General features: G+C 43.6%; 1 protein-coding gene across 7 annotated transcripts in view; it reads left to right on the top strand.

Annotated features, from left to right (window-relative positions):
* The window catches only part of FRMPD4 (FERM and PDZ domain containing 4), a 542,135-nt gene extending 529,264 nt beyond the window's left edge, over positions 1-12,871 (top strand). For 6 of the 7 annotated variants that reach the window (XM_067722357.1, XM_067722361.1, XM_067722356.1 and 3 more), the window contains 3 exons: positions 3,477-4,544; positions 4,909-6,198; positions 7,819-12,871. In XM_067722357.1, the coding sequence (XP_067578458.1) occupies positions 3,477-4,544; positions 4,909-6,198; positions 7,819-9,143 (3,683 nt within the window). In that variant the 3' untranslated portion in view covers positions 9,144-12,871. Of the gene's footprint in view, positions 1-3,476; positions 4,545-4,908; positions 6,199-7,813 lie in introns of all 7 variants that reach the window. The other variant, XM_067722363.1, reaches the window with a different exon arrangement.
* Positions 12,872-13,670: the final 799 nt, after the last annotated feature.

Here is a 13,670-nt window from a genome sequence, read left to right as displayed (position 1 = left end):
GCTCCATAATTAGGGTTTCTTTTAAAAGAAAGGGAAATTCTTAAGAACAAATTTTGTTGTCACTGTTACTGAGAGAAAAGGGGGAAAGGAAAAAGAAGGGGAGGAAGATCCCCTAGTTTTAAACTTAGCAGAAAACAGAAATTATTCCATGGATATATAGTAATATGTAGCTAGGCACACACACAGACAGACTGGCATGCAGTTTATTGTGACGGTTGGTTAAGTGGAAACAGTTGCCGTCAAAGGGTAAAGGAAAACCAGAGAGAAAGAGAGGTGAGCAAGGTGTGCTGGACGGCAGCTGGGACTTGCGGCTAGATTTCATCCCACCCCACCTCGAAGTGTCTGTTGCTTCTAAGAGACACAAATGATTAAAAATAAGTAGGTTCAAAAAGGAGGTGGTAAATATTTTTACGACCACATGTTTTCATTGAGCGAGGAGATTTAGAGCAACTGAACGCTGACGCTTGACATTCTGAAGAGCAGTTCCACAATTTAACACAATCCTTTCACACTGGAAAATCTTAAATCTTAAAACCGTAAAGTTTCTTGTGAAAATCAAACCTTTTCTCCATGGACTGTTAAGATTGTACGGGTGCAAGAAGAAAGCCAAACCTACCATTCTACAAATGGTTACAGAACCGAGGGGCCTCAGTTCTGTCCACTTTATATATAGTGACTCACAATGTGATGTTGAATAAAGTTGCAAGAGGCAAAAACTTAGTTCCAAAAAGTATTATATTACTGTGGAGAGAGACTGGAACTTCAGCCTCTCGGTAATTTCTCTCGGTTCGACAGTGAGAAGGAGGGTGAGGGCACATGTTCCAAATAGCACACGCAAGCAGGAGTGCGTGTGTGCGTGTGTGTGTTTAATAAGGGAGGACAAGTGTGAGAGATGGCATACTCCAAAAAAGCAACTGGTTGACCCAAGCAGAGCTGCAGCTCGGGACTTAGCATCCTCTCATGGCTGAAAGGGCTCCCTTCTCCTCAGAAATTCCCCAAAGATCTCCTGAGACTCAAAAACTATACAGAGCAAAGTCTGTTGAGGCCAGCTCATCCCTAGAAGGAGACATCCTTCTGTGTTTCCAAAATCATTCCAGGAGCCAAATCAGTACACCCTCCTGGAAGGAAGCCAAGAGTGAGTATGTATTTTCTTCTTGTCTCAAATTGATCAAAGGCCTTCGTCAAGATCTCTAACCAGGAACAGTAAGCCCCTATTTCTTCTTCACTATCTTGAAAATTAACCCTTCAAGTACTTTCAAAACCCCTGCACCCACACAGCTAAGCATCTCTGAGCCTTAGGAAAGTCTATTAACTTTGCCTTTAGCCTGCTCACCTGTTCAGATTTCTTGTTGGTCTAAACCAGGGGTGGGCAAAGTGTGGCCCATGGATCAAATCTTGTTCTTGTGAGTAAAGTTTCATTGAAACTTGTACATCGTATTAGGTTCCTGGGGCAGCCGTAACAGAGTATCACAAGCTTGGGGACAACATAACAGAAACTTGTTCTCTCACAGTTTGGGGGGCTAGAGGTCCAAAATCGAGGCATTGGCAGGGCCATGCCCCCTCCAGAGGTTCCAGGGAGAGTCTTTCTTTGGCTCTTCCTGTTGCTGTAGTGGCCATCAGCATTCCTTGTAGCTGCATGACTCTAGTCTCTGCCTCTGTCTTCCCACGGTCTTCCCTCCTCCTCTGTGTGGCCCAAATCTCCCTGTGCTTTTCTCTTATAAGGGCACTTTCCATTGGAATTTAGGGCCCTACACAGATAATTCGGGGGGATCTCATCTCAAGATCCTTAATTATATCTGCAAAGACTCTTTCCAAATAAAGTCACATTCTTAGCTTTTGCGGGGGGGTCACCATTCAAGTCACCACATCCACTTGCTTATGTGTCATCTATGGCTCCTTTCGTGTTACAACAGCAGAGTTGAGTAGTTGCTCAACTGAGCTGTTGGCCCACAAAACCTAAAATAGTTACTATCTGGCCCTCCCTTTACAGAGAAAATTTGCCAAGCCCTGGTTTAAACCCAGAGCTGTCTCACGACTTTGCTGAACCACTGTCCCTCCTCCCAACAATCGACACTCCTCACACACACACACACACACACACACACACACACACACTCACTCACTCACTCACTCACTCACTCACTCACTCACACAGAGCCAGTCATAATCCATGTCATTGTTAATAAAACAGTGCTGAACCCCGGCAGGTGTATTTATTATAAGGTAGCACGTAAGTATGGCTGGTGTGTAACTCAGTGTCTTCAGAATTTCATCGTTACCTGCTCTTCATGAAAATACGTGTATTGAATAAAATGACTCGGAACATTGTGCAGCATTGAGTCCATCGTACATTTGGGAGAGAGCCAAAACCTCTTCAGTAAAACTGATTTTTTTCCCCATATCTCTTGTATATCTGATTTCAGTATTATTCAAACTTGGGCCAGAGGGCAATTTGAGGAAACAAATGGGACAATTTGTGACCCTAACATTTCCTCAAAATGTCACCTCTGGAATTGACAAAGCAATATTGACACAATGACTCGCTGCCCTGTCTTGGTAAATATCAGAGCAAAATCTCCACAGCCGAGTTCTCTATTGGAAGACTCTTGAAGATCAAACAAAACAATGAGATTTAAATTAGAGTTTTGCAGTTTTGAAGAACAACAAACAAATCTTCAGGAGTTTTCACGATACAAGTAGAAATGGAAATTCATCAAAGTATTAACTATGCGTAGAAATAGCAGAGAGGGTGCATTACCTGCGAATGCTCCACCTTGTACGTCCTACCTGTGTGCGTGTGTGCTTACAGGCACGCGTACTGGCATTTATGTGTAAAAAATACGCACACCCACAAGGACAGGAGAAGGCTAAAGAGAGAAGTTTTGGTGCCACCATTGCAATATGTAGTATTATAGTTTTTATTAATATACATTATATGTATATATTTATTATTACCTTATCGTTACAGTATTTCCTAAAATACGTGGTAGAAGTATGAGGATCCTTGACCTTCTCTTAACTCAATGAGGGAAAAGTCCAACATCTCCCTATACAAAGCGGGAAATGTTAGCTCTCACTTTACAGAGAAAAGGGCAATCCGTTTTCTGGAATAACAGCCTATTGGACTATCGCCTTTAAGGATTTTTAAAGGCATGTTGTATATTCACATTTATAGACATAAATGAGGCCTTTTAATGCTAGAATCAGAGATCAGATGGAAGTAAGCTGTAGTTCCCTACTCTCGGATGGTATTCTGTTTTATCAAATAGCAATTCTATTTTCTGCAGTATCAATTCTCCTAACCAAGAAATCCTTGCACCTGAAGCCTAAATCGACCACTACCGTATTTGGAAAGCTGAATAACAACCGTATTCACAAAAGTGGTGCTACAAGCCATTAAGTTAAGAAACAGAGACAAGGCCCCCCAGAAACCAGACAGCACAGTAATGTGTCTTTGCATGACTCTTTCTCTTTAGGAACTGAAAATAAAGGAAAGCATAACCTCCTTGGCCCAGATTGGAACTGTGTACCCCAAGTGACCACATTCATTGACGAAGGGGAGCAAGAAGCACAGATAACATATATAGATGCAAAGCAGAAGGCAGTTGAGATTCCAGACGGCACCTTGTGTCCAAAAGACCACCACCGGCACTTGTACATGGACAACACCTATAACTCAGACGAACTCAGCCAGCAGCTGACCCAGCCGGGAGATGCTCCGTGCAAGGCAGACTACAGAAGTCTAGCTCAGCGGTCCCTGTTGACTCTCTCAGGACCAGAAGCTCTAAAGAAAGCACAGGAGCCTCCAAGAGGAGCTAAAGTGTCCTTTATTTTTGGAGATCTCGCCTTGGATGATGGTATCACTCCCCCGACTCTCGGCTATGAAAGACTGCTGGACCAGAGTCCAGAACTGCTGGAGAAGCAGAGGAATCTCTACATCAGCGGTGCCAATGACACGAAGAGCCTGGATCTCACTCCAGACGCAGAGGGCATCCAGTTCGTGGCCAATTCTGTGTATGCAAACATAGGCGACGTGAAGAACTTCGAGGCTGCCCAGGGCATAGAGGAGCCCCTCTTGCACGACATCTGTTACGCGGAGAACGCCGACGATGCGGAGGACGAGGATGACGTGAGCTGCGAGGAGGACCTCGTGGTGGGAGACATGAACCAGCCGGCCATCCTCAACCTGTCTGGGTCAAGTGATGACATCATTGACCTCACGTCCCTGCCCCCGCCCGAAGGGGACGACAACGAGGACGACTTCCTGCTGCGTTCCTTGAACATGGCTATCGCCGCGCCTCCACCTGGCTTCAGAGATAGTTCCGACGAGGAGGACTGTCACGGCCAGGCCGCTCCCTTCCTGGGGGACAAGGAGGCAGGCGGCACCCTGCAGAACGACGAGATCCCCGTGTCCCTTATCGACACTGTGCCCACCAGCGCCGAGGGCAAGTGTGAGAAGGGCCTGGATAGCGCCGTCGTTTCCACGCTGGACACTCTAGAAGCTCTGTCCGTGTCAGAAGATCAGCAGACCAGTGACAATTCAGGTTCTTTCACGATTGTTACATTTATTCACTGATAGCCATATCATTTCATCCTTGCAAGCCATCCGCCCTTGGAGTCCTGTCATGTGTCCTTCATGTCACGCATGTCCCGTTTCCTAACCGTGCTGAAACTACCATCGTGGGGTTTTTGTGTGTGTGGTGTCCTTGGTTGTTCTTTTTTTAAAACACGTGGCACGTTTTTTTCCCCCCATTTCCGGAACAACTGTGCAATAAACTCAGAGTCCTTACTGAAAAGGGAAAAAGTTGGCTTTTTTTTTTTTTTATAATAATGAGCCCCATTTTCTTACATGTCTCCTAGTGCCTGTGATGCATCCATTAACCGGCTCTTGTTTTTTACGGCCTGCAGGTGTAGCCATCTTGCGGGCTTATAGTCCCGAGTCCTCGTCAGACTCGGGCAATGAAACTAACTCTTCGGAAATGACGGAGAGTTCTGAACTGGCCACGGCCCAGAAGCAGTCAGAAAACCTCTCCCGCATGTTCTTGGCCACTCACGAAGGCTACCACCCCCTTGCGGAAGAGCAGACAGAGTTCCCCACCTCCAAAAGCCCACCTGGGGCCTTGCCTCCGAAGGCCTCCCACACCCTCACTCCCCGTCCAGTGAGCGACCTCCCGCCCAAAGTTGTGCCTTCCAAGCAGATCCTTCACTCGGGCCACGTGGAGATGGAGCCCGAAACCATGGAGACTAAGTCAGTCACTGACTATTTTGGCAAACTGCACATTGGGCCGATGGCATATTCCTGCACCAGCAAAAGGAAAAGCCAGCCGGCTGACGGGGAGGGGAAAGCATCCCTTAATGGGAGCATGCCAGGGAAAAAACAGCAGGGGACCAAAACGGCAGACGTGGAGGAGGATGCCAAAGGTCAATTTGCTAGTGTGTCTTCAAGGGACAGTCAACACCTGAGCACTTTTAACCTGGAGAGAACTGCCTTTCGCAAGGACAGCCAGAGATGGTATGTGGCCACTGAGGGGCCTATGGCTGAAAAAAGTGGGTTGGAAGCAGCAACAGGGATAACCTTTCCCAGAGCTTTGGCTGTGGGAACCACAGAGACCGAAGGGAAGGATGATGGGGCTCCTGATGGAGAAGCCGTTGAGGTTTCAGGACTTGGCCAGCGGGACCACTTCTTAACAGAGGTGACCTGTGTGTCTTCAGCCAAAGACTTAGGTAACCCGGACGATGCTGACCCGTCCACCTGTGACCATCCTTCCAAGCTCCCCGAGGCGGAGGAGAGCGTGGGCCGCCTTTGTGACTACCACTTGGCCAAGCGGATGTCGTCGTTGCAGAGCGAGGGCCATTTTTCTCTGCAGAGCTCTCAAGGCTCCTCGGTGGACGCAGGCTGTGGCACGGGTAGCAGTAGCAGCACTTGTGCCACTCCGGTGGAGTCCCCGCTCTGCCCCTCCATGGGGAAGCACCTGATTCCTGAGGCTGCCGGGAAAGGTGTGAGTTACCTTCCTTCCGAGGAGAGAGCCACCGGGCTTCCCAGCCACGGAGCCGCCTTTAAGGAATTACACCCACAGACAGAAGGGATGTGTCCACGGATGACAGTGCCTGCCCTGCACACGGCCATTAACGCCGAACCCCTGTTTGGCACTTTGAGAGACGGATGTCATCGACTCCCCAAGATTAAGGAAACCACAGGTACAGCAATGACGGATTTAGCGCTCTGCGTTACCCGCCAGGAGCACGTAAACCAAATTTACAACAAACCTAAAAATAGAAAGTCTGGAGGAAAAGGAAAAGGGTTTTTTAAAAAGGCTGCAGAACTGTGGCCAGGTTAAGTGTCAAATCATTGTTCCCCCAGTGTTGAATAAATACTGGCACTTCTAGGTCTGGACAGTAGTGGAAATGGCATTTCTGGCCTTTAGCTTCCTGCTCTGTCTTGCTTTTAGAATTTGATGGAGCAAACATTCTTTCCCTAAATTCTAAATGTAGACTTTTAGCAGCGCCCAGTGCAACTTTTAGTTATAAGATCGTATTGCCTAGAATCGCAAAAGTTTGATTTCCTTCTCAAGACGTCGAATTTCTCATTTTGCCATTTCCTTTTTGAGAGGCAAGGAAGGAAAATAGAGCAGGGGATCTGGGAGGCGGGAGAGATTGGGGAAGATCCTTTGCCTCTCAGCAGTACTTCCAGAGCCCTCCCTACTCTGTAAGACTCTCCTAGACGAGGACTCTGAAGTATCTGGCCTACCGCAGTGTCTAAAAGGTTTGGGGGGGATGCACGATCAGCTGCTTTATTTTCCCCCAAATAATAAAATATAGACGCCAGGTAGAAACACGAACACAGCCACCTTCTGTGCCCGCCTTCACCATTCTGCCACCCAGTGGGCACCTATCCGTCTCCGAGATCCGCTTGGCCGGCCATCCTGTGGCAAAAGCAGACACTATTTCATACTTTGCAATTTCAAATTATATCCTCAGCAGTGTCTTTTCCATGTAGGTCAATAGATGTTAGTGAGACCTTATATTGGTTAATTTCCATTCCCGCCGTTTTAAGATTATCTCCTTTCTCAAAACTCACCACTGGCTTCACCTGCCTTGGGAAACCCATCTATGAATGTTACCAAACTCATCTCCCAACTAGCATCTGTACCTCTAAACTCATTAAAGGCCACTTTGCAGTTTACAAAGAGCTTTCACCTAACCTATTCCTCTTGCTTCTCACAAAAATTCTGTGAGGTGGAGGCCATTGTCCCCACATGACAACTTTTCTGGGACTTTCCCAGTGTCTCAACTTCAAACCCTGTACCAGGCGAACCTCACGGGGTCCTCTTTAAAAGGCGAAGATACCTAATTTGCATTAATTAAATTAGGCCACTTCTTTTTAGGAAGGTAACCGATGCCAGGATTAACCTGACTCCTTGAAATGGAGCTTAAATGTCGTAAACACGGTTGAATAATCTGTATGTAAGACGTGTGTTTGCTCATTATGTGTCTAAGCTTTAATAGATAAATATCGGGAACAAGGCAATTCACAAAATTCCACTGTCTCCCTCAAAACATTTGGGATTTCTAGACAATGCCAAATGAATCAATCGTTTCAGGAATAAGAGACTCTAGTATTTCTTAAAATATATTAAAATTGAAATCTATTAAAGATTTCAGGAGGCCGTCTTTGGAAAGCAGGTCGACCCTGGCAGATGGTAGTTCTTCTCGAGTACATCCTTGGGAGATGACAGACATCGCATAGAGATTTAGTAAAAATGACCACCCATGAGGTGCTTAATGATTCTCTCTGTTTTCCTACTACCCCTAGTGTAGCTTTGACAGAGCCTGGGAAGGAGAGACGAGGAGGCATGCCTTCAGCTTGGCCTCAACATCCTAAAGCTGATCCCACCCTGCTACCATCAAACATTCACTCGGAATCAAAGGTGCCAATTCCAAATCAAGACCCTACTGATTTCTCCCAAGCAAACCAGGCCTACGGAGAGGCTGTGAGCTGGTGGCCACTGGATCTGCGAGGGGGGAGCCTCAGGACACCCCCCAGCCAGAGGGCTCTGAGACGTAGCAGCAGTATCCTCTCGGGATCTGTAAGTTTGGAGACCTTCCGGGAGAGAAGCAAAGGTGCAGTCAGCTTAAAGTGTCCAGGTATCACAGAAGCACAGGAGGCCAGTTCAGAAAGGCACGCAGAACTCCCCCTAGGGAAGAAGCTCACCAAAAGTTTTTCCCAAAGCTCGATGCACTTTAGCTCTGAGGGGAAAGTTCACAAAAGGTCCCCAGCGGCTCACAAAAACTCAAAGCTGTATAGGACATTGCCCTTGCGGAAGCTGGAAGGCAGCAATTGGAGATGCCGGGGACCTTTCAGCTACTGCTTCCTGAACGGAGGGCAGGATGAAGATGGTGATGAGGACGAAGAGCAGAGAGAGGTCGATCACCACGTCTCTTGCCTCTTTCGACCACAGATGACTCAAGCCACGCCAGACCCAAGCAGCCCACCCCTGGCTGTCGGAATTCAGGAGCAAGGAGGGGAGCTGTCCAGAGGTTCAGTTCTGAAGGTCTGGGCCGAAGACTCGAGTGGCCCAGATGATGTGGACTTCAGCAACCTGACTTTTGATGCCCGGATTGCAAGGATAAATGCCCTTAAGGAGAGCACATATGCAATGCCCGATGGGTTCCTCGCAGCCCAAAATGATGCCAATGAGCTGCTCTGCCTTGTCAGGGAAACCAAGGGGAAGAAAGGGGAGTCACGCCTTGAAGCGTATGACCTAACACTTTCTCAGTACAAGCAGCTGTTATCCATTGAGTCCAGACAGTTGGGGAGTGCCTGCAGGAAAATGGCAATGGCCGAGAAAAGTCCAGAGGAGATGCTCCTAGCTATGACTTCCAGCTTTCAAGTGCTCTGTTGCCTAACAGAAGCCTGCATGCGATTAGTTAAAGTTGTGAACTCAGAAACACAGCGGCAGGAAATTGTAGCGAAGATCGATGAAGTGGTCATAAACTACATCTGTCTCCTGAAAGCTGCCGAGGCAGCCACTGGAAAGACCACTGGGGATCCCAATGTTGGACTCTCAATGCGACATTCAACCACCATGGCCGCTCTCGTAAGCACACTAACACGTTCTCTCAAGATGCTTTTAAATAAATAAAGTATGAAAGTCACGTCATAATCTACCTTTGCAAAGCCATACATGAACTTTTATTTACTTTATGTGTACGATGAACAGATGTCTCCTTTCTTCTCTCTGTATATTTTGTTATTTTATATGAAATAGGAGATAAAAGTCACATTGATGAAAAGTTGAAATGTACTAATCCAGATGTATTCTGTTTCTATTATACATATATACACATGTAGAAGAAATATACAAGGAAGTGGTGATATTTGGCTATTTTTCATATAGTCGAAACTCCAGGTATGTGATGTGAAACGTTAAATTCTGCTGTGTTGGAGCAAAACAATGAATCCTATCCCCTTTCCTTCCAAGTGGATACTTGGAGACCATATCGTTCATATTTAGAAGTAAAAAAGAAAAGAAAAATCACAATGTATATAAAACAGTACTTATGTTTTAAAACTATGATTTTTAAGCATTGGAAATAGCAAAAAGACATTTAAAATTCAAAAAGCTATTATGAATTATTAGAGAATATATATAATAAATTAATTTTTTGCTCATAGTGTTTGGTTATCTGATGCTTTTTTCCAGGAATCCTACATATTTCATTTTGGCTTACGCCATTTGGGCTAGAAATGGGGTGGGAGTGGATTCTATTGTGTCAACACAAATGCTCTTCATGATGTTTCTAGAATTAAAATACTTCCCAAATAGAAGAACAGGGGGAATGATGGACAGGTTCCCGGGTAATACCTACTTAGGGACTATCTAATTGCACACAAGGAAAGGAGTTAATAATACCAAAATTAAATTGTTTGATGAAAAGAGAGATCTGCTTTGACTCAGTGTCAAAATATACAAACCAAAGACACCATCTCTCTAGAATTCCCTTCAGGGTGACAGAACATTTAGTAAAGTATTTGCAAAATTATAAAAAGGAACATTTAATGATCCTCACAAGTAAATGCAGGTCCAGTAACGTAAAGCAAAGAGCTTCGTGCATCACCTCTACGGGAGCCAATGCTTCCAACCAAATTTGCAATGACAACCTAACACTGGGACAAAATTTCAAATCTGGAATGTTCCAGAAAATCGGGGAAAGATAGTTACTCTAATATGGAAGCCATACTTAAATAAATAATAAAAGTATTTTTGAAATGTTCTAATCTGGATTGGCTGATAGAAATGTGAAAGCTGAGGGGGAAAAAAAAAGAGTGGTAAACTTGACCGCTTCAAGTGAACCTGACGGAATGCAAAGAAGTTTTTAGAACCATCGTCTCTCTAAAAATGTATCTTTGGGTCAAAGCAAAAGGATGCAAAGTCTGCAATTGTAAAATAAAGTTGATATGTACATATGTACTTCGTGGCTCTTTTAGTGCTCAAGCTACACACACTCCTATTTACGTAGGTGGCTTCTTAGAATATGACAGGAGTGTGCCCAGTGCAAATATTTCCATTTCTGTAGGCATAACACAGTCCCCAGTTGCTGTCTCTCTCGTCAGTTGTTCCGTAGAGACTCAATAACAAAAGCCACACATATTTATAGGTGGTAGCAAACAAAAGGAGTTTAGACGTGTTATTATAATGTTTAAATAATAAAACATTATTTGATTACAGTTATAAATATTGGTGTTTGATAGTGAGAAATATTAATGATGTTTACTGTGGAAATTTTTGGTAAATGTTCTGTATACGCAAATACATATTAATACAGGATTGTGTTCTATGTCAGACGTTGTGCTAAACATATCATATATCTTATCTCATTTAATCATCACGACGATCTTATGGTTTGGACACTATCATTAATTCCCTATGGAGGCAATATAGTTTCGTAGTTAAGGACATGTGGTTTGGGGTCAGAAACTTCTTCATTTAAATTTGGACTGTGCCATTTTCTAGCCCTTTCATCTTGGGAAAGCTAGTCAATTTTCCTCAGTCTCAAGTTCCTTCTAGTAATATGGAAGTCAATAATAAGATCTATTTCCATAGGATTGTCACGAGTTTTAAGTAAAATTATGTATATAAAGTTCTTACTGCAATACCTGGCAAAGAGTAAGTACTCAGTGCTAGATATTATTATCATCATAAGCATTGCGTTAAATATATTGCCCAAGGTAATATGTAGGGGCTGTTTGTTTTATACGCATATCGTATCCTGACTCTGTGCAGAATACATGAGTGTATTGCATATGTATAAAAGAAATATACAAGGAAGTGATGATCCTTGTTCGATCACATGTCCAGTTAGAACACCATCCCAGTCCATTTCAGTTCTTCGGGAGGCCTCAGTGAAATAGCTCTGGGTCTTTCTAACCAATCTCCCATTACCTTTGGGTGCTCCAGTAAATTTCTGTTTCTTATAAACAAACTCTTTACCACTTAGAGAACCTCAAGAGCCCCCCAATCGCTAAATGTGCTGCTCCTAAGTGGGGTCCAGGCCCACTAGAGTGTAGGAAGAATGTATTAGAATGCTACTTGTGTTTATTTTTATCTAGCCTTTTTTATGTTTGTGTATGTTTTATAATGGCATAAGAGTACAGTGGTATATGTACATCATTTTAAATAAATCAATTAATTAATAAGCATATGCCTGATGCATGTGTGCAATAATATTGTCGCAGGTAGGGTTGCACTCACTAAAGTTCGGAGACCACTGAAGCAGAGAGTGAAACTTCCTTGTCCCTGAGGTCTTTTACATTTAGTCCCCAGCCTATTTTTCCAGGTGTACCGCCTATCATTTTTATTCATCCTTTATTATAAAACTTTCAAACGTGTATAAAGATAGGCACGATCATATAATGAATCAATATGTACTCATCACACACCCATTCATGCCCAATCTTTTCTCTGTTTCTAGGCACCTCCTTCCAAACTGTATGTAGAAGCAAATCCCAGACATCATAGCACTTAATCCATGAATATTTCGGTAAGCACTTCCTATAGATAAGAATTTTTAAACATAATCATAATGCCATTTTCACACTTTTTAAAATTAATAATTCCCTAATATTACCAAATAAATATGTTACAGAAATAAATGATGAAGAAAGTGAAAATTCCTATAAACCCAACCCCCAAAGACAGTCGTTGTCAACAATTTGGGCCATCTGCTTTCAACTTTTTCTATATCTGTGCTATTGTTATCATTATTGTACGTGTTTAGGAGTTTCACTTTTGACTCAGAGAGTTAGTCTGAACACATTTGCCCTTCTCCTGAGTCTCAGTTCCACCATAGTTTGTGTAAGTGGATTGGCTGGAGGGATCTGATTGACACGGAAAGACAGAAGGGTCAGATGAACCACCGCCACAGTATTAGGCTTCTAGTAAAATCCAGCAACTAATGCAGTTGCCTTAGACATTAAAATTAACACAGACCCCTCAGCCCAGCTGGTATTAGTCTGATCACAAAAGAAATTATGTTTCAGAAAAAAAAAAAACTGACAATATTGAAATGACCAGCTACAGCAACATTACAGTAGATTGATTCCTTTTGCTATGAATTTCATCTTTCATTATAATTCGTCTTAGGAAAGACAATTTTCATTTCTGTTCCTCTTTTATATATTTCTAAATGTCAGTTGTTCTCTGAATGTTATTTCTGAGCTACTCAAGATGTCACACTAATTTATTCCTCCTGGATTACTCTCCATTTGGCAATGGAAAAGTTTGTTCTCTTGGACTGATTATCACCGTTCATAATTGTGTTAACTGTTTTTGAAATTGAGAAAAAAGCAAATTAGCTGTGTTCACGTGATTCCTTACCTCTTGCAAATATTGAGGAATCTTCACAGGGATCAAAATACATGGATATTATTACGTTCTTTCTCCTCTAACCTGATTTTATCTCTGCCGTGAAAGTGGTTGATTTGGGGTGTGTGTGCGTGTGCGTGTGTGTGTTTGGGTGTATAGAGGTGCCGGACAGGTGTTTGAGTAGATAGGTGTGTGTATCTGTCTGTGAGAATAGTTTTCAGTTTGGTTTTATGGATTTCAGTGCAAGTTTCCCCTCTGGCAGTCCAAAAACTATGATAAAACTTTCAAGTCAGATTACAGAAATAGCTTCTCAGCTTTGAAAGATCAAAGAGTTGGAGTCTTACCTTTTGAACTGAATTTTTATTCATAACAACTTGAACATCACTCAGTTGGACACTTTTTATTCTACCTATTCCTTAGCCTACCCCTCTCACTTTTTCATTTCAAAAATTGGAAAGTAACCTTTAGAACTGTATTAAAATTTTTTCATTTTTATTTTATTTTTTTCACATCTTTATTGGAGTATAATTGCTTCACAATGGTGTGTTAGTTTCTGCTATATAACAAAGTGAATCAGCTATACATATACATATATCCCCATATCTCCTCCACTTTGCATCTCCCTCCCACCCCTCTAGGTGGTCACAAAGCACCGAGCTGATCTCCCTGTGCTATGTGGCTGCTTCCCACTAGCTGTCTACTTTACATTTGGTAGTGTATCTATGTCCATGCCACTCTCTCGCTTCATCCCAGCTTACCCTTCCCCCTCCCCGTGTCCTCAAGTCCATTCTCTACGTCTGCGTC

Source organism: Pseudorca crassidens, chromosome X (genome assembly GCF_039906515.1).
Source record: "Pseudorca crassidens isolate mPseCra1 chromosome X, mPseCra1.hap1, whole genome shotgun sequence".
In the NCBI taxonomy this organism is placed as follows: domain Eukaryota; kingdom Metazoa; phylum Chordata; class Mammalia; order Artiodactyla; family Delphinidae; genus Pseudorca; species Pseudorca crassidens.
This window is presented reverse-complemented; position numbering and strand designations above follow the sequence as displayed.